The 27377-nt window shown below is 50.1% G+C and overlaps 1 protein-coding gene across 3 annotated transcripts; it reads left to right on the top strand.

Moving 5' to 3' along the window:
• The first annotated feature begins 13954 nt into the window (after positions 1–13954).
• LOC116505345 (bis(5'-nucleosyl)-tetraphosphatase [asymmetrical]-like) lies at positions 13955–26274 on the top strand. Of its 3 annotated transcripts, none has more exons than XM_032212528.1 (3): positions 13955–14086; positions 22732–22820; positions 25317–26274. In XM_032212528.1, exons 1-3 carry the CDS (start codon positions 14052–14054, stop codon positions 25628–25630), a joined length of 438 nt encoding a protein of 145 aa, XP_032068419.1. In that variant the 5' UTR covers positions 13955–14051; the 3' UTR covers positions 25631–26274. The 3 variants fall into 3 exon arrangements, with proteins under 3 accessions (XP_032068419.1, XP_032068417.1, XP_032068418.1); XM_032212526.1 differs by having other exon boundaries at positions 13959–14086; positions 22693–22820; XM_032212527.1 differs by having other exon boundaries at positions 13985–14086; positions 22610–22820.
• Positions 26275–27377: the final 1103 nt, after the last annotated feature.

A 27377-nucleotide genomic window follows, 5' to 3' on the forward strand; every position in this document is an offset into this window, starting at 1 on the left:
CTAGACTCCCGTAATTGAGTCACAAGAGCAAGTATAACTGGTTGTTCAGAGACATCTTCAGAAGGCCATGAATGATTCTTTGGGAGTTTTTAAGTTTGGGCCAGATATGCTTACAAAATTTAAACAGGCGCTTTTCTCTCTCCCCTCCCTCCCCATTCTATCCTGCCGGCTGCCAAACAAATTATGGTATAGACCAGTGGGTCCCAAACTTGGCAACTTTAAGACTTGTGGACTTCAACTCCCAGAATTCTCCAGCCAGCTCTGCTGCCCTGTTGCCAAGTTTGGGAACCACTGGTTTAAGTGAATCTGGCTTCCCACTGACTTTGCCAAGTTTGGGAGCCCCTGGTCTAGACAGCTGAGAGGAGTAAAAGCATTTCCACATCCATTTCTTGTGAGTCTCTTACATTCCCCATTCCAGGCAGTTTCCAGCCTCCTTGCTCACTTGCGGGAAGGGGGGGTGTGTGCTTAAACCATGAGGTCGAAGGGATCCTGACCCCCGGAGAGCCGTATTTTGGAAGGGTCAGAATCCTGCACCCTCGTGGTTTCCTCTGCAAATGGTGGGGAAGAAGGACGGACTTCTCGGGACAAGGACGGTGGCAGAGTCAGGTCAGGGGGAGACCAAAGCAGGAGAAAACCAGCCACAAAGCCCCCCTTCACAGCCCAAGGGATCCTGCGTGGCGCTGGTTAAGGGGCAGCCTTAGAAACTCGGGAGGTGGTGAGTTCTAGTCCTGCGGGAGCCCTGAAAGGCAGCTGGGTGGCCTTGGACCCCTCCCTCCCTCTGTTGTGATGGGGAAAAGAGGAGGAGGAGGAAGGAGCAACTGGTCTCTTCCCCACTTTAAGCATCAAGTAATAAGGGGAGTCCAATAAATGCAGGCACTCCTTGACTTATCACCAGCCATTCGCTTAGTGACGGTTTGAAGGGGGGTCCGGACTCCCCCTCCCCGCCCTGGCCGGACCCCGGGGGGGGGTGGGCTGCGAGGCTCCTGTGGCCGGAGGGGAGAGAAGCGCCGGTGGGACGAGGCTCTGGCGGGCAGCCTTCCCGATGGGTGGACTTCAACTCCCAGGATTCCCCCGGCAGCCGCTTCCAGATTTGGGGGCCTCCCGGACTCCCCCCCCCCCTTTCCCTCCGTCTTTGGAGGCAGCTTTTGCGGCGCCCCTCCGAAGGCAGCCCGGGCAGCGCCTGACCCCTAGTGGCCGCCTGTGGGAAATGCCCGGGAGACCCTCCCAACATTCAGGCTGCTTGAAATGGGGAGCAAGGCGGGAGGGGGGGCAGCAGCGCTCTTTGCCCTCCATGGAGCCCCCCCACCCTTTGCCCCGCCCACTTTCCCTCCCCACGTGCGGGGAGGGGGGCTTTGTGCTTGCTGCGCTTTCTGTATTGGCACGTGGCGTTTTGTATCCTACCCCGTTTGTCCAAACAATCATCTTTAACAATCGCGGGCGTTTGTGTAGTTGTGTGTCCAGTGGGAGGTGTGGAAATGGCAAAACTGACTTAAAGAATGTCTCTAATTTGGTTTCGAGTTGGAAATCGCTGCTGGGCTTTTTGCTCGAAGCTGGAAGAAAATATGAATCTTTTTTTATTTTGGGTGATTAGGATGATTTTGTAAGTGTAGAAAGAGCTTGAAATGTTGTTGAGAAGCAAAAAGGTCGGGAGGGTTTTTTGTGTCATCTTCTGCGGTGGCCTCCAACCTTGGCAACTTTAAGACCTCTGGACTTCAACTCCCAGAGTTCCTCAGCCAGCAAAGCTGATCTACTGCACCAAAGAAACTCAGAAGTCATCAAAGTTGTTGAAAAGAGCCAAGAACCGAATTGCTTTTACACAACGCTCAGTGACTCTCCTCTCCCATCGGATGAGTCCTGGACTTATAACGGTTCATTTAGCGACCATTTAGTGACATTTCCATTTGTCCGCTTCTGACCACTGCAGTATCCCACGGTCACGCGATCAAACTCCAGATGCCGGGTAACGGGTTCATATTTACGACGGTCGCACTGCCCCAGGGTCACGAGATCCCCTTTTGCGACCTTCCGACAAGCAAATTCAATGGGGAAGCCAGGCTCACTTAACAACCACGTTACTCACTTAAAATTGCAGTGATTCACTTGACAAGGGTGGCAAGAAAAGTCAGCAGTGAGGTTGGAGTTCTTCCCTACTGACGGTATCAGGTCTGGGGTCTCTCCCGTCCTCTGGAGGCCACCTTCCTTCCGCCTCCTCCAGCCTGGGACGGCAGCCCAACAGGTGTGGTTGTGTGTGCAGAGGCAGCGTGATGAGTGATCCCCCTCCCTGCCTCCCTGGGGAGCCCCACGTGGGATGGGGGACCTCAACCCAAGCAACCCTCCCCCCCCCCCATTCCCAATGAAAGAAACACAACAGCCGTCGTTTTGGATAACTATATTGGTTTTAAAAAATACAAATACTGCACAGTTGCCATCAGAGCACAAAGCATCCCTTGGCAGACCCCTCCCCCGACAGCACCCCAAGTTAACAGCACAATGAAAAAGGGAGGGGCTGCTGGGGGAGGGGAGAGCTTTCTGAGAAGGATGGAGAAAGAGGGTCCAGCTGGAGCAAAGACCCCTCCTCAATCAGTAAGCATCTGCACCAGGCAGGAGCAAGCAGTGGGCTGGTTTAGTTGGTGCCCCCTCCTCCTTTCCCACCCCCACCCCAGTTTAAAGGCAGGCTTGCTCTCCCCACGAAGGAGGCAGGGCACCCCTCAGCAGCCGGGGGTCTCCCTCCTGCCAGGGTTCCTGAGGAAAGAGCTTTCAAAAGGCGCCTCTCTCCAAGTGCAAACGAGATCAAGGGCAGGAGAAAAGGGGGGGGCTGGGGGGGACCCCCGTGGGATGCAGAAGTCAGAGGGACCAGAACTGGCTCCTACTGCAATCCCAGCTGGAAGCAGAGAGGCAAAGAACCATCTCCTCTGGGCCAACTGGGCAGGACAGGTTAGGGGGTGAGGCTCAAGATTGGCTCCCTCCAGGCATATGGGACGTACGTGAAGGGGGGCAGAGGAAGTCCAGGGGTGCCTCTAGAGGAACTCTGCAGCTCTTCCTCCTCCCTGGGAAGCTGTGCAGAGTCGGGGGAACCATCATCCTTGGTGAGAAGTCCTTCCCCATAGGAGGGTCCACCGTTTCCCAGCAAATTCTCAAAGGGGGAGAAGGGCCCATCCAAAGGGACTCGGGGGGGGGGGGGCAGGGATCCCATCCATGGATCCTCTGCGGTGGGAGGTGTCCAAGGAAGAGATCCATGGGTCAGGAAGCCAGCTACCCATCAAAGGCTGAGGAGCATCAGGTTGAAGAACATTACCTTAAACCATGTTTCTCCATCTGGCCAACTTTCAGAATTCCCCAGCCAGCAAAGGTTTAAGGCAGTGGTTCCCAAACTTGGCAACTTTAAGACTTGAAGAATTCTGCTCTGCTGGCTGGAGAATTCTGGGAGTTGAAGTCCACAAGTCTTAAAGTTGCCAAGTTTGGGAACCACTGGTTTAAGGTAAGGCTTCCAGTCCCAAACCGCATACAAGAACTACGTTTCCCAAACTTAACCAGACCTCAAGGCACCACACGAAGCTGCAGATCTCTGCTCCAAGCCCAGAAGACATGGTCCTGTCCTCCTGGTGGAGCAGAGCGGGGGGGGGGGGGGCTTTTGGAAAGCACAGCTGGCCCCTCCCCCTCCCCTGGCCAAAAGGCATCCGCTCTGCCTCAGAGGCCAAAGACCCACATTTCCCCCCTTGATTAGAAACAGCCGATCCCACAGCAGGCAGTTGAGGGCACTTTTCCCACGCCCATCCTCACCATTCCTGCGCCCTGGAAGGTGGCCTGAAGCCCAGGCGTTCCCCGGACAGACTCAGGGAGCCCACTTCTACACCCCACCCCTTGGCAAGGCCCTCTAGACAGGCTCAGGCACCCTGTGCCATGCGTAGGGCTGGGCAAGGGGGGCCGGGCGGAGAGGTCAGCATTGCTGCTGAAGCAAACCCTCTAAGGCAGCTTCTCTTCTTCCAAAGGGAAACGTCTATTCTATTCTATTCTATTCTATTCTAGTCTATTCCTTCCAATTTCAGGTCCCAAAGCTTTGCCCTCCTACGCTGCAGCTGTTGCCTATTGCAGGTAGACCTCGACTTACAACCACAATTGAGCCCAAAATTTCTGTTAAATGAAATATTTGTTAAGTGAGTTTGCCCCGTTTTACAACCTTTTTTTGCCAGTTTTTAAAGTCAATCCCTGCAGTTGACAAGTTAGTAAACCCAGTTGTTAAGTGAATCTGGATTCCCCTTTGGCTTTGCATATCAGAAGGCTGCAAAAGGGGATCGCATGACCCCCTCACATGGGACACAGCAATAGTCATAAATATGAATCAATTACCAAGGGTCTGAATTTTGCTCCTACGATCATGGGGATCCTGCAAACCTCATAACTGAGAAACGGTCATAAATTTTCTCTGTGCCATGGTAACTCTGAGGGGTCAGTACATGAGCTGTTTTAAGTGGAGGACTACCTGTAATGGCCTCCCTATCCACTCTACAAAAGTCACACGAGCAAATTCTTCAGAAATAAATAATTCCTGTTCACATTTTTTTTAAAAAATCTTTCTGCTTTGAGTGTTTTTTATGCTGGTACATAAATAAGTCCTCCGGGATTGGGTGGCCTAGAAATTCAACAAATAAATAAATAAATAATAAAATAAATAAGGTGCTTGTATTTCCCTTTGCGGTTTGTTTAGTGACCATTTGAAGTTACAACAGCAATGAAAATAGTGACATTATGACCATTTTGTCACACTTACGACCCCCGCAGCATCCGTAGGGCCAACGTGATTTATATTCGGATGCTTGACAACTGACTCACATTTATGACGTAGTGTCCCGGGGGGGGGGGGGGAGGGTTGTTTCCTGCTGATCCCCTTTTGCGACCTTCTGATGAGCAAAATCAATGGGAAAGCCAGATTGGCTTAAAAACCGTGTGACTAACTTAACAAGTGCAGTGATTCACTTAAGAACCGGGGTAAAAAAAAAAGGCCATAAAATGGGACAAAACTCAACAACTGTCTCACGCAGCAACAGAAATTTTGTGCTCCCCTGCGGTCGTACGTTGATTGATTTATTACATTTGTATGCTGCCCTTTTCCCCGAAGGGGACTCAGGGCGGCTCATAACATCAAGACAGACAATGCAGCAAACCTCTCTGTAAATAATTAGAAAAAAATATTAATACTCATTGAAGTAGTCATACGTTGGAATATCAGAGTTTTAGGCCCAATGGTAACTTGAGAAGAGCAACGCAGAGACAAGGTCAAGGCTATATAAATTACACTTTTTTACAGAATGACAGGCAGATTTAAGAGCAGTCCTGATCAACTTCAGTGTTTTGGAAGCCCTTCACTTGCCTCCTACGACTTGACCGGGAATATATTCCAGGACTTCCTAGAACACAAGATAAAGAACTGATCCACCCTAGAACCCAGGTGGTCATTTCTAGCAGTCAGCGGAGCAGGAGAAAGAGTCCCTTGATCAGTAAGTCAAGCTCAATATATCATGCTTGGAATAAACATGGAAAAGGTTGTTTCAAGAACTCTTTAGCAAATCGTTGAGGACTACCTGTATTAAACTCATATTATCTGATAAGGGAGAGGTACCCACTACCATACAGAGTTTTTTTTAAAATGGCTCCAAGCTGGCTGCTTAAAAAAATAGCATTTCAGCCAACATCCTTGAGGTCTTCCGAAAATGAATTGAGTGCCGAGACATTCTAAACCCCCAAGAAATTTCTCTAAGGATGAAATAAGCAACCAGGGTGGGAATCTGGGTTGGAGGGCGGAGTGGGGAGGAATTTTGCATCCAGATTTAAATTTCCCTTCCATCGAGCGCAGCTGTTGTCATTTCGGTCTAATTTTTCTCAATGGAAAACGATACTGGGGCTCCTACGAATAACCTTGCCTTGTTCAAAGGGAATCGTTCCATCGCATCCTTCACAATGTGGCCACAGGTAGTCCTCAACTTACGACCGCAATGGAGCCCGACATTTCCGTTGGCTAAGTGAGATGTTCGTTAAGTGGATTTCGCCCCATATTTTACGACCTTCCTTGTCACATTTGTTAAGTGAATCGCTTGGGGTTTGAATTTAGGAACACGGTCGTTAAGTGGATCTGTCTCCCCGCCCTTGACTTGGCTTGTCAGAAGGTCGCAAAAGGAGGATCACATAACCCAGGAGACTTCCACTGTCATAAATATGAATCAGTTGCCAAGCCTCTATCAGTGTTTCCCAACGTTGGTGACTTGAAGTCCTATGGACTTCAACTCCCAGAATCCCCCAGCCAGCATAGCTGGCTGGGGAATTCTGGGAGTTCAAGTCCACAGGACTTAAAGTCACCAAGGTTGAGAAACACTGCTCTAGATTTTGATCATGTGGCCCTGGGAATGCCACAATGGTCATAAGTGTGAAAAAAGGGCATAAGTCACTTTTTTTCAGGGCCGTTGTAACTTTGAACAGTCACTAAAAGAACTCTTGTAAGTTCAGGACTGTCCCTACATTTCCCCTCTCAACTTTGAGGGCAATAAAATACCCAGGAAATAATCTCATCGTAACAGATTTCCGATCATGGGGAGGGAGGAAAGAATAAACCACTCTCCAGTTAGACCAGTACAGGTAGTCCTCGACGTACAGTACAACAGTTCATTTAGTGACCGTTCAAAGTTACAACAGCACTGAAAAACTGTGACATAGGACCATTTTTCACAACATCCCAATGATCAGGTGATCCAAATTCAGAGGCCGGGCAACTGGTTCACACTTACATCCCTTGCTGTGACTCGGGATCAGGCGATCCCCTTTTGCGACCTTCTGACAAGCAAAATCTATGGGGAAGCCAGATTCACTTAACAACTGTGTTCCTATCTTAACAACTGCAGTGATTCACTTAACAACTGTGGCAAAATAAACCGTAAAACGGAACAAAACTCACTTAACAAACGTCTCACTTAACAACAGAAATGTTGGCCTCAATTATAGGTTGAGGACTACCTGTATAGTCCCTCTTCTTACAGACAGTCATCAACTTATGGCCAGACTTGGGCCATAAGTAATAGTAATAATTTCTATTACTAAGTAAGGTAGTTGTAAAATGAGTTGGGCAGTCGTTAAGTGAATCTGGCTTCCCCTTTGACTTTTATTTATTTTATTTTATTATGAGATTTATATTGCCGTCTATTTGCACATGGCATCTCAAGGTGGCTTACAAGAATATGAAAACATCATATAAAAAACAATAAAACTAATAAGAGAGAATCATATAAGAAATTAATAAAATAATATAATAAAATAACTCCCCAGCCTGGCAACAAAATATCACACGAGCCATTTGATGGGCTCCATCCTGCTCTGGGTTCCCCAGGCCTGCTGGCAGAACCAGGTCTTCGCGCCTTCTGGAAGACTGTCAGAGAGGCGGTCATTCTAATCTCGGGGGGGATAATGTTCCAGAGAGAGGGAGCCACCCTGGAGACGGTCCTTCTTCTGGGTCCCACCAGGTGTATCTCCCTCGGGGATGGGACCCGCAGCATTCCCTCCCTCCCCACTCTGAAGGGTCAGATAGATGTGACCGACAAGAGACGGTCCCTCAGACCACCTGATGCCCAGCCATGAGGGCTTTAAAGGTGACAGCCAGCACCTTTGGGCCTCAATTATGGTCATACCTTGAGGACTACCTGTATAATCCCTCTTCTTACAGACAGTCATCAACCTATGGCCAGAGCTGGCCCATCGCCCCCGGAAGCAAATCAGCAGCCAATGCAGCTCCCGCAGGAGAGGTGATACATGTGCACATGGGGTCTGCAAAAAAACCATGCGGGCCACTGCATTTTGCATCAACTGGAGCTTCCGGATGCTCTTCAAGGGCAGCCCCATGTAGAGCGTGTTGCAGTCGTCAAGACGGGAAGTGACGAGGGCATGAGTGACCGTGAGTAGCCAGCCATGGGATGCCCCAACCATCCTTAAGCACGTGGCGCTTGCCAAGAGTCTGAATCGTGATCATGTGATTCTGAGATGCACTAACAGTCCTAAGTGTGAGAACTGGTGGTAAGTCACATTTTTCAGTGTTTTTGTAACTTCAAATGTTTGCTAAAAGAACAGTTGTAAGTTGGGGAATACCTGCCATTTCCATGGAGGAATGCCCACCTGACTGATCTCTTCTCAAGAAAACGACACAGCCATGAACTACTGCTAACTTCTTAGCCAAGAGCCGAGGTGGCTCAGTGGTTAGGGTGCAGTACTGCAGGCCACTTCAGCTGACTGTTATCTGCAGTTCGGCGATTCAAATCTCACTGGCTCAAGGTTGACTCAGCCTTCCATCCTTCCGAGGTGGGTGAAATGAGGACCCGGATTGTTGGTGGCGATATGCTGACTCTGTAAACCGCTTAGAGAGGGCTAAAAGCCCTATGAAGCGGTATGTAAATCTAACTGCTATTACTGCTATTGCTATATTCCCATAAAAGTCTGTAGAGATTCTCCATCATTCCAGGACATGGTTGTCCCAAAGATGCTTTTTCAGGAGGTACCGTAAGTGGATTTTCTTGGTTTTTCTTCTGAAGCCGTTTCACTTCTCATCCAAGAAGCTTCTTCAGCTCTGACAGGATAGTGGGGAATGGAAGGATTTATACTCCTTGCAGACAGCTGGGCACTGGCATCCTTTTAGAATCCTTCCATTTAGTTACACCACCACTGAAAAAATGTGACTTATGACCGTTTTTCACACTTACAACTTCTACAGCATCCCTGCGATCATATAATCAAAATTCATATTTTGGTTCATATTTATGACTGTTGCTGGATCCCAAGGTCACACAATCCCCTTTTGAGACCCAGGGAAGCCAGATTCACTTAACAACTGAGCTACTAATTTAAGAACCGCAATGATTCAATTAACAAATGTGGTGGGGGAAGTCGTAAAACGGGGCCACACTCATTTAACAAAGGCCTCGCTTAGCAACAGCAACGTTGGGCTCAACCGCGGTCGTAAGTCAAGGAGCATCTGTAAAAGCAACTGAACCTCATGCTAATCTTAGCCTGGTGATCTCACTGGAGAAGCCTCTGCACCACAAGGGATACAGAGCATTTGCTTTAAAGCAACAGCTGATGGGGAGGTGGGGGTGGTGTCTGGAAGCCTCTCATTTTCCTGGTGTCTGAGTAAAAGAAGATGGGTTGTCCCAGGAAGCTGAAAATAGTAAATTCCTTCCTGTCAACAGAGCATCCCGAAGTCCAAGGATGCTTCCTTCATTATCGTGCTACATAAAGGAAAGGAGACCATTGCATTCATGACTTTTTAACTGCTTCATTCTTGAGCTGGAGTAAAGAGTCCTTGGACCACAATTTGTGTTTTTTCCCCTTCGGGCTATGAAAAAATAGCTGTGACAGATATCACGGATAAGATATGCCACTGTAACTTTGAACGGTCACTAAACGAACTGTTGTAAGTTGGGGACTAGCAATAGCAGTTAGACTTATATCCCGCTTCATAGGGCTTTCAGTCCTCTCTAAGCGGTTTACAGAGTCAGCAAATTGCCCCCAACAACAATCTGGGTCCTCATTTCACCCACCTCGGAAGGATGGAAGGCTGAGTCAACCCTGAACCGGTGAGATTTGAACAGCCGAACTGCATTCAGCTGAAGTAGCCTGCAGTGCTGCATTTAACCACTGCGCCACCTCGGCTCGACTCCCTGAATTAATTTAGAGAGACGGACAGACTGCAAGTTGTTAAGTTAGGAACACAGTTGTTAAGTGAATCTGGCTTCCCCAAGGGCTTTGCTTGTCAGACGGTCGCAAACGTGGATCATGTGACCCCAGTACACTGCAACTGTCATAAATACGAGCCAATTGGTAAGCGTCCAAATTTTGATCATGTGACCCTGGGGATGCTGCCATGGTCGTAAGCGTGAAAAAGGGTCATAAGTCACTTTTTTCTGTGCCATTGTAAATTTGAACAGTCACTAAATTAAATGTCGTAAGTCGAGGACTATCTGTTGTCCAGATTCGGGTGAATGTCAGGGTTCCAAGTAACATCCCCAACAAAAGAAGACTCCGAGGCTGGGCAGTCCTCAAAGTTCCATTTTATTAGAGATGTCAATATTGGCACATCTGGCAAAGCCCGAATCTGAAAGCTTCCAGGTTTTCCCCACCCAAAAGGGAGTCCCAGTCTTGCCCAGCACCCACAGGTCCATCACATGGTCCACTCAATGCACCGTCCTAACTGGAGATACTCCCAGTCACACCCCTCCAGGTGCAGGGCAGCATGGCCTTGACTCTCGAGGAAAGGAATGTTATTTTGACTATATTTCTATTCACTCCATGTAATCCCCACTCCCAGTTTCCCACAGCACGAAATGCGGCAGGCCTGAAGATCCATGGCCTAATGTGGCTTCCAGGCCTGACATCTGTACTGTGGATGCTCTGTATCAGAGACAAATTCTTTGGGTGCCTAAAGCCGCTTAGCCAAATAAAGAATTCTATTCTATTCATGGCTCCCTGTCGCTGCCCCCAAAGGAAAATGCATTTCAGTAATTGGTAGGCAAGAAAAACATACAATTCCCTCCTTTTCCTTGATACTCCCCGAAGATTCCAGGACTTTTATTCCTTCCAGGACTTATACATTTTTTCCCCCTAAACCTAACCCCACCACTTTAAACAACCTAATACAGATAATCCTCGACTTACAACAGTTCATTTAGTGACCTTTCAAAATGCTCAAAGGAAACGGAGCCTATGGTTTTTACTGAAACCACAGAAGACATACTAGCCCCGTGATGGCGAACCTATCGCATGCATGCCACAGGTGGCATGTACACCCCTCTCTAAAGGCACGTGAGACATCGCCCCAGCTCAGCTCCACCGCGCATGCCTCCCTTTGGCCAGCTGGTTTTTGGGTCTCTGCCATGCACGCATGAGGAGCCGAGGTGGCGCAGTGATTAGGGTGCAGTACTGCAGGCCACTTTAGCTGACTGTGATCTGCAGTTCACGCGCTTTAGTCGAGCGCGGTTTTGTCGTGCCACGTTTCCAATCAATCAGAATAGAGCTGGAAGGGACCTTGGAGGTCCTCTAGTCCAACCCCCTGCTCAAGCAGGAGACATTACACCATTTCAGACAAGGGGCTGTCTGATACCTTCTTTAAAACCTCCAATGATGAAGCATAAAAGAGCCGAGGTGGCGCAGTGGTTAAGGTGCAGTACTGCAGGCCACTTCAGCTGACTGTGATCTGCAGTTCAGCGGTTCAAATCTCACCGGCTCAAGGTCGACTCAGCCTTCCATCCTTCCGAGGTGGGTGAAATGAGGGCCCGGACTGTGGGGGCAAGTTGCTGACTCAATTTGTTAAAAAAAATTGTAATCCGCTTAGAGACGGCTGAAAGCCCTATGAAGCGGTATATAAGTCTAATAAATAAATAAATAAATGTGGGAGATGCATGCGAGGGGCACATGTGAGGATCGCGCATACATGCAAGGGGGAACATGAGGGGGTTACGAGTGTATGTGTGGGGTGCACACAGGGGTTTGTGTGCGCATGCATGAGGGTGGAGTGTGCAGGGGGGGGGGTCACACACACGCATTGCATTATGGGTTAACAAAAAGGTTAGCCGTCACTGTACTAGCGTGTAAATCTCTTAGGCTGACACTTGGAAACGCCATATAGGAACTAGGATCAGAGGCCCAAGCTATACTAAAACCAGTGGTGGGATACGACCGGTACGTCCCAGTACGGATGTACTGGTGCCTGCTGGGAGCACCAGGTACAGTTCCGGTACGGTGCTCCAGAGGGCCCACCTGCCCGCCATCCTTACCTGTATTTGAGCCGATTGGGACTTCCACGCATCTCCAGTTTTGGATGGTACCTGATTGGAACATGTGATGGACATGTGGTGGCTGGGCAGGGACTTGTACTTTCTTTTGGGTGGGGAAAATCTGGAAGCTTTCAGATTCGGGTTTTCCCAGATGTGCCAATATGACCAATCTGTAATAAAATGGAACTTTGAGGAATCTCAAGCCTCAGAGTCTTCTTTCGTTGGGGGGTGTTACTTGGAACCCTGACATTGGGAGGTAAATTTGTATAGAGCAGTGTTTCTCAACCTTGGCGACTTTAAGTCCTGTGGACTTCAACTCCCAGAATCCCCCAGGCAGCGAGAGCTGGCTGGGGGATTCTGGGAGTTGAAGTCCACAGGACTTAAAGTCGCCAAGCTTGAGAAACACTGATATAGAGCAATAGGGAATATAAAGAGAATGTATTGATGATTGAAGGTGTGTCCACTGTAGCTGTGTGTGTGTGTGTGTGTGGTTCACCCACTTTGCAAAGCAGAAAATAAAATTGCTATTGTTTTCTCTTGGAAGTTTTTGGCTGGTGTTTATTTCAAAACTAGACAATGAATCCCACACTAGACAAGGAAAATATACATTTTTCACCTTTCCCCTCGAGATTCCAGGACTTTTCCATCCAACCAATTTCGTTGTGTTTATGTTGTACAATGACAATAAAGACTATCCTATCCAGGACTTTCTGCATCCCCCCCCCCCCCCACACATACACACTTTAAACAACCTTATACAGGTAGTCCTCGACTTTCAACAGTTTATTTAGTGTCCATTCAAAGTTACAATGGCAGTGAAAGAAAAAAGAGAGTTTCACACTTACGACCTTTGTAGCATCCCCATGATCAAAATTCAGGCGCTTGGCCACTGGTTCATACTTACGACCATTGCTGTGTCCCAAGGTCACGCGATCCCCTTTTGTGACCTTCTGACGAAGGAGGTCAATGGGGAAGCTGGATTCACTTAGCAACCGGCTCACTAACATCAACCTCACTTAACAACCAAGGAAAGAAAAGTTGTAAAATGGGCAAAATTCACTTAATAACAATTTAATGGCAGAATTATTTAATAGTAATCAAATGAGATTAATATTGTTTAATGTATGAATCTATTTGCACATTATTGGAGAAATTATGAATCTTTTTTTAAAGTTATTTCAATTTTATCAATTTCATATATACATTCACAATTATATGATCTCATAACTGTTATTAATAATATGTATTTATAACAATTTAATAAAGGTCTCCCTTAACAACAGACATGTGGGACCCGATTGTGGTCATAAGTCGAGAACTACCTGTAGATTAAAACAGGGAAGGAAAAAAAATCCAGCGGGAAGGGAAGCATCACTTTTAAACTGTCACAGTTTCTATCTTAATTATATTATTATTGTTGTTGTTGTTGTTTTTATTTACGCCTCAGGCTCTACGCTGCGAGCCCGTTGCTATGACAACAGGGCCGAAGCCTGGATCGGCGAGGAACCGCGTCCTTTTCACGCCACCGTTCTTACCGGAGGGCTCCTTCCTTGGCCTTTCTCCCGGCAAACTGTCCCTTGGTCTGACTGTCTCCCGCAGCGGAGCTTCCGCGAATCCCCCGAAGCTTCTCTCACTCCCAGCGCGGTGAGGAAAGAACCGGCGAGGCCGCGTTTCCATGACGACGCGACCAAGCCTGGCTTCAAACCCTCGCGCCGCTTTGGCGCGCCGTTTACGTCAGCTCAGCCGTCCAATAAAACGATGTCCTCGGAAGTAGGCGGGGCCTATATTATCCAATCAAAAAGGGGGAGGGAAAAAGGAGCGGGAAAAAGGCGCACAGAAAGCGGCAGCAGCCGCAGAGACCGTCTTTGAAACTCTACCTTTCTAGTGGTCTTCTCCCCATCTGTCAAACTATCCAATCATAATTCTATACTCCACATCGGCCACGCCTTCTTGTCGTTGTCGCTCGCTGATTGGATGGAATCGCCTCAGGGGGTGTAAGCAGGAAGCATCAGTTGTACCAACAGTTGACAGCATGATTGTGATTGGTCGAGAAGGTGACCACGTTGAGATTGACAAGAATGAAAGCCAATTGGAAAAAAAAACTCTCAATACTGCCGGGTTGTGCCTTGCCCAATCGGAAGTCTCGGAACTGCTGAACTTCAACTCCCACAATTTGTCACCCAGCGTAATCCTAGGCTCACAAGACTGTGGCATTATGGGAGTTGAAGTCCAGCTTTCAGGAACCTGTTCATGCTGTTGTTTTTAAAGCAGGACTGCTTGGACAGGTATGCCGGGGTTCTCAGTGGGGTCCGCCGGGCTTGCAGGGGGCTGGGGGCTCAGCCTGGGGGTTTCCTGCTCGGCTGATGGCTTTTGTTCAGCTGAGCTCCCTATAAATTGTGCGTTGTTTTAATGCAGTGTTTCTCAACCTTGGCAACTTGAAGATGTCCGGACTTCAACTCCCAGAATTCCCCAGCCAGCATTCGCTGGCTGGGGAATTCTGGGAGTTGCAGTCCGGACATCTTCAAGTTGCCAAGGTTGAGAAACCCTGTTTTAGTGCATCTGCTTGCAATCACATTGATATTAATATTAAAAATACGAATTGCTGTTAGAATTGCAGCAAAGGTTGCAACAGGAAGGTGGATCCCAGCTTAACCGGTAAAGAAACCCAGATCCGAAAGCTGTGAATTGGGAGGGAGGGCCTTGCATCAACCCCAATACAGCCCTTGTGGTGTAGTGGTTTAATAATTATGGCATAAGTCACCAGCCGGGCAACCTGTGGCTTCGGAGCCGCATGTGGCTCTTTCATTCCCTCTGCTGCGGCTCCCTGCCGCTCCAATTTATGCGTCACAACCGCCAATGTGCGCCACTCGCTGGCATGCGATTTATGGAGCTTTTTGATCCTGTTAGGCCAGCCTTGGATAAATCCAAGAAAAGTTTCAGAAACAAACAATGTTTAATTCCACTACATATGCTAGTTTTGTGGCTGCTCAGGAAATAGGCATGGGAAGGGTTTTGGGGGGCTCCGGGTGTCTTCTTTTCTGTGGGAAACGGGTCCAAATGGCTCTTTGAGTGTTTAAGGTTGCCGACCACCTGGCATAAGTAGACCCAGGTTCAACACCCCTCTCAACTTTGGCCCTCAATGGGTGACTTTGAGCCACTTACATACTTACTACTGCAATGCGCTCTACATGGGGCAGCCCTTGAAAAGCATTCGGAGACTCCAGTTCGTCCCAAATGCAGCCGCGCGAGCGATTGTGGGTGCACCCTGGTACACCCACGTTACACCTATCCTCCGCGAGCTGCACTGGCTGCCTATTGGTCTCCGGATACGCTTCAAGGTGCTAGTTGTCATTTATAAAGCCCTTCATGGTATTGGACCTGGGTACTTGAGAGACCGCCTGCTGCCAATTACCTCCAACAGACCCATTAGATCACACAGGGTTGGCCTCCTCCGAATTCCGTCTACCAGCCAATGCCATCTGGCTACTACCCGGGGGAGGGCCTTCTCTGTGGCAGCTCCAGCCCTTTGGAACGAACTCCCCGCAGGGATTCGGACCCTCACCTCTCTCCAGGCCTTCCGGAAAGCCGTCAAAACCTGGCTGTGTCGGCAGGCCTGGGGTTGATGAGTTCCCCTCTCGAAGCGTGTGGCTGTTGGTTGTTTTAAATTCCCTGTACTTTTTGTTGTAGTTCTTGAGTTTTCCTTCCCCTCCTTTGGGTTTGTGCGCCACCCTGAGTCCCACTGGGAATAGTGCGGCATATAAATAAAATGAACCTTGAACCTTGTGAAAAGGATCACTAGAAGAGGATATTTGTAGCTCAGGGTTGAACTGTGGGGTCCTTGGTGCTCTCTGAGCTTTGTAGTTGTTTTGCAGACGTTTCATGACCCAACTAGGTAACAACACCAGTGCTAGAAGGAAGTGGGATTGGTGGAGAAGAGAGGAGGAGGAGGAGGAGGAGGAGGATGAAGAGGATTGTGTGGTCCAGAGGTGGGTTCCTACCAGTTCGCACCTATTCGGTAGAACCGCTTCGTCAAATCTACCGAACCGGTTAGGTTCCACCAGTGGACCCGGAAAGCGGGCCACACCTACAGAAGAGGTTCCAATTTTTTTTGAAACCCACCACTCACAGAGAGAGAGAGAGAGAGACAGACAGACAGACTGACACAGAGAGAGAGAGAGAGAAAGAGAAAGAAAGGAAGAAATAAAGAAAAAAAAGAAAAAGAGTGAGAGAGAGATGAAAGATGTTGAATACTAGCGCGGGAAATACAAGCGCGCGAACAAGGACTCTTCCTGATTGGCTCCCGGGCAGAGCCGGCTCAATCCTCGCCCTGATTGGTCGAGCTACAAAGGACTCTTCCTGATTGGTTCCCGGGCAGAGCCGGTCCAATCCTCGCCCTGATTGGTCGAGCTACTCGACGCCCCATTGGTCCCTCACTCAAACCTGGGGGTATAAATGTAGGGCGCGAAATACGCCTCGTCGAATCGTTTCCACTATGAGCTGAATAAAAGTCACTTTCCTCATACTTCTTGTCGCGTCCTTTCCCTTCGCCCCAAGATCTAAAACTGGCGACGAAGGTGGGATGCCGATTCCCGCGACCACGAAGAAGAACAGCCAGCTGCCACCGCGTCTGAACCAGCCAGAACGCTATCGTCAGACCGAGAACTCCGGCAGCGAACGCGAATTTTTCTTCGTCCTTCCTCTCCCCTCTCCGGCCCCACACCACGATGGCGTCATCGCTTCCTCCTTTCGCGCCATTCGGCGGAGCCACCGGAGAATCATGGGACGGATTCATGGAGCGGTTCGAGTGTTACCTGATCGCTTCGAAAAACCAGGCTCAGACCGATGAGGAGAAATGCAGCTTCTTCCTGTCCTGCTGTGAGCCGTCCATGTTCGCCTCTGCGAGAGCCCTGGCCGCCCCGAGGCCAGCATACAAACTTGGGTGGGCCGAGCTGATGTCCAGGCTGAGGAACCACTACGCTCCCTCACCCTCTTTATTTGCACGCCGTTTCGCTTTCCGCCGCCGAGTACAAAGGGCTAATGAATCCATTAGCCAATTTCTGGAGGCCTTGCGCACTGTGGCCGCCCAGTGCGATTTTGCAGACCTGGAGGAAAACCTTGCGGAGCAATTTGTGTGCGGGGTCCGCGACGCACACTTACGCGGCCGATTGCTCCGGAATCACAAGATTACCCTGATGCAAGCCGTGGAAATAGCGCGAGCCGCCGAACTCTCCGAGCAATCCACGGCCGACATGGAACGCCTCCAGCTAAACCCCCCCGCACAAACCGTCGCGGGGCCGCTCGCCCAGACGAACCTCGTCGTCGACCTCTCCCCTGCCGAAAACGAGGAGGAGGAGGAGGAGGAAATCGTCGGCCAGATGAGGCTGCAGCCCAAACGGAGGCCACCCCAGCAACCACCGGCACCCGTTCAGCCGGCCTCAAACGCACCTTGCCGCGGATGCGGCGGCCGCCACAGCCGCACAGCCTGCCCGTACCGTTCTGCCGTCTGCCGCCGTTGCCAAGGAGAAGGACACCTCGCCAGAGTATGCCGGGCTCCCCTGCCAGCCCCGTCGTTTATGCAGCCCAGCGACCAGCGCCCGGCACCACCACGCCGCCAGCAGCCACGTCCCGCGAGGCGCACGGAGGACTGCCACTCAACCTACCAGCCCCCCAGCGCCGACTGCGTGGTCTACCAGGCATCCCCCGTTCCCGCCGGCCACCGGAAAATAAGCACCGCCGTCCGTCTCGAAGGTCAGCTTTGCCAAATGGAGGTGGACTCCGGTTCATCCCGTTCTCTCCTATCTTGGGCTTTGTTCTCCCGCCTTTGCCCCGGGGTCCCCCAGAGAAAGCTGCGCCCCGCCAGGGTCTCCCTCCTAGATTACCAGGGAAATGGGATTCCCACAGCTGGGTTATACCACATCCGGGTGGAATATGGAAATTTTAAAGGGAAACTCCCAGTTTTAGTCGTAAGGAACAACCTGCCCGCTCTCCTGGGGTTAGAATGGTTCTCCGCTTTGGGCCTCACCATAGAAGGGGTGCACAGGGTAGTTTCCCTCCCCGTAGATAGCGTCCTAGACGAGTTCTCAGATGTGTTCGACGGGAAATTGGGTTGTTACAAGGGTACCCCCATTTCTCTCTGCCTCGATCCTCAGGTCGCCCCGGTTAGGCTAAAAGCACGCAGGGTCCCTTTCGCATTGAGAGCAAAGGTAGATGCGGAACTCGATAAGTTAATTGAACAAGGGGTACTCGAGCCCGTAGATCACGCCCGCTGGGAAACCCCCATAGTCCTCCCGGTCAAACCCGACGGATCGGTGAGAATATGTGCCGACTACAAGTCGACCATCAATTTGGCCCTACAGGCAAACCCGTATCCGGTTCCCGTAGTACAGCACCTACTCCACTCCTTAGGACAGGGCCGCATTTTCGCTAAGCTAGACATGGCACAGGCCTACCAGCAGCTCCCCGTAGACGACGATGCGGCTACAGCCCAGACTATCGTCACCCACCGCGGAGCTTTCCGTTGCCGCCGTCTGCAATTCGGCGTCTCGGTCGCCCCTGGGATTTTCCAGAGCCTCATGGAGCGGTTGCTCCACGGGCTCCCAGGCGTCGTTCCCTACTTCGACGACGTCCTGGTCGCAGCCCCCAGCCACTCGGAGCTCCTGAAAACGCTGCGGGAGGTCCTCACACGTTTCAGGGAGGCGGGACTGAAATTAAAGCGCAGCAAATGCGAAATTGCAGTTCCCAAAGTTGAATTCCTGGGGTTCCTCATTGATGCCCAAGGCATCCACCCCACTCCTTCCAAAGTTGCCGCCATCAAAAATGCACCCGCACCCACCTCTAGGGCGGAGTTACAAGCATTCCTGGGGCTCTTAAATTTCTACGCCCCTTTTATCCCCCACAAGGCGTCACTAGCTGAGCCGCTACACCGTCTACTTGACCGGTCAGCAGCCTGGAAATGGGGTAGCCGTGAAGCGCACGCGTTCGCGGCTATAAAGGATATTTTAACTTCATCGGCAGTCCTAATCCAGTACAGCGATAGGATGCCTCTAATTCTGACTTGCGATGCCTCCCCCTATGGCGTAGGGGCGGTGCTGAGCCACGTCCTCCCAAACGGCTCAGAAGCCCCCATAGCCTTCTATTCCCGGACACTCTCCTCCACGGAGCGGAACTACAGCCAAATCGATAAAGAAGCCCTGGCTGCAGTGTCCGGCATTAAGCGGTTCCATGACTACCTTTATGGTAGAAAGTTCACCCTAGTCACGGATCACAAGCCCCTCCTGGGGCTACTGGCGGGTGACAAGCCGACTCCCCCCATCTTGTCCCCCCGCATGACACGCTGGACAGAGTTCCTAACGGCGTACTCGTATACGCTGTTATACCGTCCGGGCAAACAGCTAGGACACGCAGACGCCCTGAGCCGCTGCCCCCTGCCAGAGACGGACACAGCCCACGTGCCCGCGCTCTCTGTTCTGTCCATTGCCGAATCCGACCTCCCCGTTTCTGCCACGGACGTGGCAGCCTGCACAAAGGCTGACCCCGTCCTATCTCAGGTCGCTTCATGGGTTTTGAGGGGGTGGCCCACGGAAAGGGTAGCGGAACACTTCCGCCCATTCAAAGTGCGACAGGCTGAACTCGCCCTTCACGGGGGTTGCCTTGTCTGGGGGGATAGGGTAGTGATCCCTACAGCCCTACGAGCACGAATCCTGCCCGCACTCCACAAAAACCACCCAGGCATAGCACGAATGAAAGCCTTAGCCCGTAGCTACGTATGGTGGCCCTTGTTAGACACAGAAATCGCAGACTACGTAGGCCGATGCAGGATCTGCCAAAACTCTAGGCCGAATTCCCCCATAGCCGCCCCTCGAGAGTGGGAGATCCCTAGAGGCCCATGGTCCCGTTTACACATCGACTTTGCCGGCCCCTTCCACGGCCGGAACTTCATGATAGTAGTCGATGCTTACTCCAAGTGGGTGGAGCTAGTAATCATGACCTCCACCACAGCAGAGAGTACAGTAAGGGCCCTCCGTAAGATGTTCGCTACCCATGGGTTACCGGATGTGATAGTCTCCGATAACGGGCCCCAGTTTACCTCCACCACGTTCCAAGAATTCCTGGCCGAACAGGGGATCAGACACGCGGCCACAGCCCCCTATCACCCAGCTAGCAACGGCCGGGCGGAGCGCGCAGTTCGCTCAGCAAAAGAAGCCTTGGGCCGCATGGACCAGGGCGACTGGCAAGAAAGAGTAGCGGCCTATCTCTTGAGCCAGCACTCCATACCCTGCCCAACGACCAACAAAAGTCCCGCGGAGCTCTTGATGGGTAGGAGATTGCGAACCCCCCTAGACAGGCTCCATCCACTTTACGCAGGAGATCCGCCAAGCAACCTGGGGGCCCTTCCGTCCCACGCGTTTAAGTTAGGGAATCCTGTATGGGCCCGTTCCTTTTCCGGGGATCCACGGTGGGTTCCCGCAACCATCATAGCTCTGACCGGCCCCTGTTCCTTCAGGGTCGGCCTGGCCGACGGGACACAATGGAGGCGACACGTGGACCAGTTAAGGCGTCGCCTTCCTGCGGAAAGAGACGGCCCCAGCTTCCCAGAAATCTGCTCTCAACAGGAGCCACCCCCATTGACTCCTTTCCCCACGGACCGTTTCCACCCGGCGAACGGGGGTCAAGCCGTCGCGAACCTTCCGGGCAGGCGCACCCCAGCTGGTTACTCCTTTCCGCGGAGCCTTTCTCGAGACTCTGAACCTACACCCCTACCAGACACCCCGTTGGCCACAGAGACGCCACCCCAGGCGGACGGACATCGGGCACGGGACCCGGAGCCAGTGCCCTCTCGCGGGGCCGCGCCGTCGGCTCAAGCCCCCACCACGGACACGCCTCCGCCAGCGGCCCCCCCCCCCCGTCGACGACCGCCGGGGAACCACGGAGATCGGGACGAGAACGCCACCGTCCCGCCTACCTACAAGACTATGTTTGCCCCTCCTAAAGGAACTCTATGACTGGGGGGGGAGGGGTGTTGAATACTAGCGCGGGAAATACAAGCGCGCGAACAAGGACTCTTCCTGATTGGCTCCCGGGCAGAGCCGGCTCAATCCTCGCCCTGATTGGTCGAGCTACAAAGGACTCTTCCTGATTGGTTCCCGGGCAGAGCCGGTCCAATCCTCGCCCTGATTGGTCGAGCTACTCGACGCCCCATTGGTCCCTCACTCAAACCTGGGGGTATAAATGTAGGGCGCGAAATACGCCTCGTCGAATCGTTTCCACTATGAGCTGAATAAAAGTCACTTTCCTCATACTTCTTGTCGCGTCCTTTCCCTTCGCCCCAAGATCTAAAAAAAGAAAAAAAGAAAAAAGGGACAGAGAGACAAAAGGAAGGAAAGAGAAAGAGAGAGAGAGAGAGAGAGAGAGAGAAAACACATGGCCGGCAAGCCACTCCCACCAGGTCACATGGCCGGCAAGCCACTCCCACAAAGGAGGCCACACCCACAGAGTAGGTTCCAAAAATTTTTGAAACCCACCACTGGCTGTGGTCCTTAGTATTCTCTGAGCTAGGTGGTTTTTCTTGCAGACATTTCACTGCCCAACATCATCAGTGCTAGAAGGGAGTGGAGACGGAGGAGGACCATGGATTCTAATGCTCTCTGAGCTTGATTTCCTTGTGGGCATTTCACGACCCAACTAGGTAACGTCATCAGTACCAGAAGGAAGTGGGGATTGTGGAGTGGAGGAGGAGGAAAACCATGGACTCTGAGGCTCCCCGAGCTTGGTGGTTTTCTTGCAGACGTTACATGACCCAACTAGGGAACATCGCCAGGGCTAGAAAGGAATGGGATTTGCTCTCTCTTTATGTACTAGTAACTTATGTCAGTGTTGATGGAATAGAATAGAATAGAATAGAATTTTATTATGCCGCCCTTCTCTGGGAGGACTCAAGGCGGCGAACAATTCAAGGGGGGAAAAAAGGGGAACATAAAAAGACAAAATACAAATAATAAAAGTAGACAACAGTCACAACCATACATGTCGAGAGGGGAGGGGAACTCATCACCCCCAGGCCTGCCGGCAAAGCCAGGTTTTGACGGCTTTCCGGAAGGCCTGGAGAGAGGTGAGGGTCCGAATCCCTGCGGGGAGTTCGTTCCAAAGGGCCGGAGCTGCCACAGAGAAGGCCCTCCCCCGGGTAATAGCCAGGTGGCATTGGCTGGTAGATGGCACCCGGAGGAGGCCAACCCTGTGAGATCTAATGGGTCTGTGGGAGGTAATTGGCAGCAGGCGGTCTCTCAAGTACCCAGATCCAATACCATGAAGGGCTTTTGGTAGCTCCTTGACTAAGGTGTTGCTTACTGCTTTATTGTTGGTCTAGTATTAATTAGACAGACAGACAGACAGACAGACAGACAGGAGTAAATATTTGTAGCTCAGGGTTGAACTGTGGAGTCCTTGGTGCTCTCTGAGGTTGGTTATTTTCCTGTAGACATTTCACTACTTACCTAGATAACATCATCAAGGTCAAAAAGGAGAGGGGATTGTGGAATGGAGGAGGATACAATACAATACAATAGCAGAGTTGGAAGGGACCTTGGAGGTCTTCTAGTCCAACCCCCTGCCCAGGCATGAAACCCTATAGCGTTCCAGACAAATGGCTATCCAACAGGATGAAAGTGGGGTCCTTAGTACTCCCCGAGCTTGGTGGTTTTCTTGCAGACGTTTCATGACCCAAGTAGATAACGTCATCAGTGCTAAGGCTTGTGAAACGTCTTTGGTGAATGGAGCCTTCAGGTCTATTTCTTGCCTTTGACTCCACCCAGGTTGTGGGGTGGCCTGCTCTGCCCCCTATCTCAGAGCTGTCCCTCGGCTAACCCGCCTCCTTTGTGTTCCTTTTGGGTAAGAGCATCATGAGCTTAAGAGCCTGTGGCTTGATTATCTTCAGGCGGTTACCCAAGGCATGTGCGGACGGCCACGTTGAGTACCTCCTTCTGCAAACCTCATATGGCACCCATCACTGGACACCCCCAAAAGGTGCGTCACTCACTCTGCTGTCTGAAGGAGCTCTGCAGTTCTCAATAGATGTAGAGCTGCTGAGATGTTCCTGGGAGGCAGGGGGGGGGGGGAATCAGCCAATCAAGAAAGCATGCTGACTGGGGAATTCTGGGAGTTGAAGTCCACCCATCTTAAAGTCAGCCAGGTTGAAAAACACTGAGCTACATTTTGGGATTTCAGCTCTGGAGACGGTTCCTCCTCTCTATTTTCTTCAACTTTATTTTATTTTATTTGTGGATGAATTTTTTTATTTTAAACACATAAACACATCAACAAAAACAAACACATAACATTAAAAACAACATAGGAACAATAAGTTCCATCGTATATCATACCGCAGTTCCGAATCGGTTTCTTTGCAGTTAGTGTTTTCCCTACTATACATTTCTATCTTGCGTTCATAATCTCCTTGTTCGTTATCCATTTTTATGTACAATTCTTTATTTATTTAAACTTAGCTACTTATGACCAGATATTATTTACCTATATTGTGCTAAATATTTTTACTGTCATTTGTTCTCTTACATACAGATTATAGATATACATTCACATAATTATTCTTTTTCTTTGCCCTTCTTATATTATTATTATCCCATTTGGAAGGTTATAAGGTATAATTTAGAATGCTTTGTTTGCCATCCTTCGCACCTGCTAAGACACCACCTTGTTTTCTCTTGTTTATTTTCTTCAATTTTAATCATTTATTATATGTTATATATATTATATTATATTATATTATATTATATTATATTATATTATATTATATTATATTATATTATATTATATTATTATATTATATTATATTATATTATATTATATTATATTATATTATATTATATTATATTATATTATATTATATTATTATATTATATTATATTATATTATATTATATTATATTATTATTATATTATATTATATTATATTTATTACTATACAATACTATACATATATGTGTGTGTGTGTGTGTGTTTGTGTGTGTGTGTGTGTGTGTGTGTGTGTTGTATTTATGCTGATAAATAAGCAAAGGGAGACTAGTATAGATCTATTTCAAGCTATTTAGCTCTCATCAGCTAGCCATACCCTTACTGGCATTCGAACCTGGGCTGTATTACATATTAGGCAGATGTGTTAACCACTAAGCCACAAGGTCCTCCTCCTTTATCAGCTGAGCCAGGGAAATAGGTATGTATTTAGTGTCACAACCCCTGGTATGCCCAAATATGGGAGGAGGCCTACTGCTTCCTTTCTCTGTCTATCGGCTCGTCACAAGAGACCATCCATATTAGGTTTCTATCTGGATGGTCTCTTGTGACGAGCCGATAGACAGAGAAAGGAAGCAGTAGGCCTCCTCCCATATTTGGGCATACCAGGGGTTGTGACAGTAAATACATACATACATATCTATCTATCTATCTATCATCTATCTATCTATCTATCTATTGATCGATAGATAGATCGATCGATCGATCGATCGATAGATAGATAGATAGATAGATAGATAGATAGATAGATATCCTTGTCTTTTTGTATTCGGGTCTTTTCCCGTGTAAGATTGAGATTGCCTTTGCAACGTTTCGGTGAGGTCTCACTCACCATCTTCAGACTGGATTTTGGGCTTAAAGCTTGGTCGGAGCTGCCATCTTTCTGTAAATCTTGGGGGGGGGGGGGGTGGAGTGCTGGCAGCACTCCACACACTCCCCCACCAAGATTTATAGAAAGCCCAAAACCCAGCCTGAAGATGGCGAGTGAATCCTCGCCAAAACATTGCCAAGACAATCTCAATCTTACATGGGAAAAGACCCGAATACAACAAGACCAGTATATCTACACCTGTGAAAATCTACGAAAACAAATATATATTATAGGTAGCTAAAGGGAGCAAACATGCCTAATACTCCTTCCTCTTCCTGTTTCCACTACCCAGGGTTTGACTGAGAAAGAGGGACTCGTCCACCCAGCTGGCTTTCATGCCTAAAATGGGACTATAACTCTCCATCTCCTGGTGATTGGCCCAAAGCCATCCAGGTGGCTTTCGTGCGAAAGGCGAGACTAGAACTCTCCGTCTCCTGATGCTTGGCCCAAAATCACCCAGATGGCTTTCATGCCAAAGGCGGGACTAGAACTCTCCATCTCCTGGTGATTGGCCCAAAGTCACCCAGTCAGCTCTCATGCCTAAGGCGGGACTAGAACTCTCAAAGTCACCCAGCTGGCTATCATGGCTCAGGTGGCACTAGGAGTCTCTGTCTCCTAGTGATTGGCCAAAAGTCACCCAGGTGGCTTTCACGCCAAAGGCGGGACTAGAACTCTCCATCTCCTGGTGATTGGCCCAAAGTCGGCCAGCATATCAAGAAAGCATGCTAGCTGGGGAATTCTGGGAGTTGAAGTCCACCCATCTTGCCACGTCGCTCTAGAATCTCACGTGGGGAGGGGGGGGCTGTCCTGTTCTGAACCCCCTGCTTTGTCTTCTTTCCTCAGGCCACGTGGACCCCGGGGAAGATGACCTTCGCACAGCCCTGCGAGAGACCCAGGAAGAGGCTGGGCTGACCTCCGCCCAGTTCACCATCCTGGAAGGCTTTAAGAAGGAACTGAATTACGTCGTCAGAGGCAAACCCAAAACGGTGGTCTACTGGCTGGCCGAGCTGAAGGACCAGGACACGGAGGTCAAGCTTTCTTCAGAGCACCAGGCCTTCCGCTGGCTGACCCTCACTGAGGCCTGCAGACTTGCCGAGTACGAGGACATGCAAGGCACCCTCCGAGAGGCTCATCTCTTCCTCTCTGCCAAAGAATAAACTTCCTCCCGTGGGAATATTTGGGGAGATGTTTCACTGCTGTTCTTTCAAGTCTTATGAGCAACATTTCTCAACTTCGGCCCCTTAAAGGTGGGTGGACTTCAACGCCCAGAATTCCAAGCTTGGCTGTTTCCTTGCAGACGTTTCACCATCCAACTAGGTAACATCATCAGTGCTAGGGAGGTTGAGGTTTGCTCCCAGCTTATGCAGGATAAGCTCCTGTGTATAAATAGAGAGCAAACCCTACTTCTTTGTAGCGTTGATGATGTTCCCTACTTGGGTCACGAGATGCCTGCAAGAAAACAAGGAGGGCCAGAAAACACTAAGGACCCTACAATCTTTCCTCCTCCAACCTCTCTTCCTTCTAGCACTGATGATGTTCCCTAGTTGGGTCGTGAAACGTCTGCAAGAAAGCAACCAAGCTCAGAGGGCACTAAGGACCCCCACAGTCCTTTTCTTCCTCCTCTATGAAAACCCCCACTCCCTTTAGCCCTGATAATGTTCCCTAGTTGGGTCGTGAAACGTCTGCAAGAAAACCAGCAAGCTCAGAGGGCACTAAGGACCCATAGTCCTTTTCTTCCTCCTCCTGCGCTCCACATCCTTCTAGCCCTAATTATGTTGCCTAGTTGGGCCATGAAACACCTGCATGAAAACAACCAATTTCAGAGAGCAACAAACACTCCACATTTTCCTCCTCCTCTTCACAACCCCCTCTTCCTTCCAGTACTGCTGATGAGGTTCCCTAGTTGGGTCGTGAAACGTCTGCAAGAAAAAAACCAAGCTCAGAGAGCACCAAAGACCCCACAATCCCCCTCCAGCCCCTCTGCCTGTTAGCCCTGATGATGATGTTTCCTAGTTGGGTCACATCTCCAAGAAAACAACCAGGCTCCGAGAGCATCAAGGAGCCCACATTCTGGGAGTTAGTGCATACCTCCGGAAGGTGCCATGTGGAGGAAGGCCTACCCAGAAATGGACTTTCTGAGTTCACCCCAAAAAGCTCTTACAGGTGGACTCTGATTCTTGCTCTGTCCATTTGCTAGGACCTCTGGATGAGGTCCTAGGCAGAAGGTCCCTCAAAGGACCTGCCTCCAGTGGTAGAAGCTCCAGGATAAGCTGGGATGAATGACAGGAGATGATGCCACGTCTCTCTTCTGTTGTGGCCCAGCAGGAACCGTTGGAGCTGCCACCAGACTCTGACAGCGAGGGGCCCTATGAGTTGGCTCTGGAGGATGTGGAGGACCCTGGACACGGTTCCGACTCCGAGCAGAGCGCAGAGAGGCTGGTTGGCCAACAGGTGACGTCTGAGCCTTGGCCCAGTGGGGAGGAGACAAGGGAGAGTGATCCGGAAGCCAGTAGTGAGTTGTTCCTGGATGCCCGGCACCGAAGAGCTAATAGGCGTCAAGAACAGTTGCGCATTTACAGGAGGTAATTGCACTCAGCTGGTGGTCATTAGGCTCCTCTCCAGACTATAAAAAGACTGCTTGTGCACACGCCCCTCTTGCAGAAGTCAACGCAGGAACTAATGTCGGAGAACATTAGTGTGAGCTTGGCAGGCTGGATTGCTTGTCTAGCAATAGCAATAGCAGTTAGACTTATATACCGCTTCATAGGGCTTTCAGCCCTCTCTAAGCGGTTTACAGAGTCAGCATATCGCCTCCACAGTCTGGGTCCTCATTTCATCCACCTCGGAAGGATGGAAGGCTGAGTTAACCTTGAGCCGGTGAGATTTGAACCGCTGAACTGCAGA

The sequence above is a fragment of the Thamnophis elegans genome, chromosome 3, assembly GCF_009769535.1.
Source record: "Thamnophis elegans isolate rThaEle1 chromosome 3, rThaEle1.pri, whole genome shotgun sequence".
NCBI classification, from domain to species: domain Eukaryota; kingdom Metazoa; phylum Chordata; class Lepidosauria; order Squamata; family Colubridae; genus Thamnophis; species Thamnophis elegans.

Excerpts from the sequence above, each read along its gene's own strand:
- LOC116505345 (XM_032212526.1), top strand. The coding sequence starts at position 14,052 with ATGCTGTTGTTTTTAAAGCAGGACTGCTTGGACAG. Across the intron at positions 14,087-22,692 it reads AAGCAGGACTGCTTGGACAG|CATCATGAGCTTAAGAGCCT; the intron begins GTATGCCGGGGT and ends TTTGGGTAAGAG. Across the intron at positions 22,821-25,316 it reads TCACTGGACACCCCCAAAAG|GCCACGTGGACCCCGGGGAA; the intron begins GTGCGTCACTCA and ends TTCTTTCCTCAG.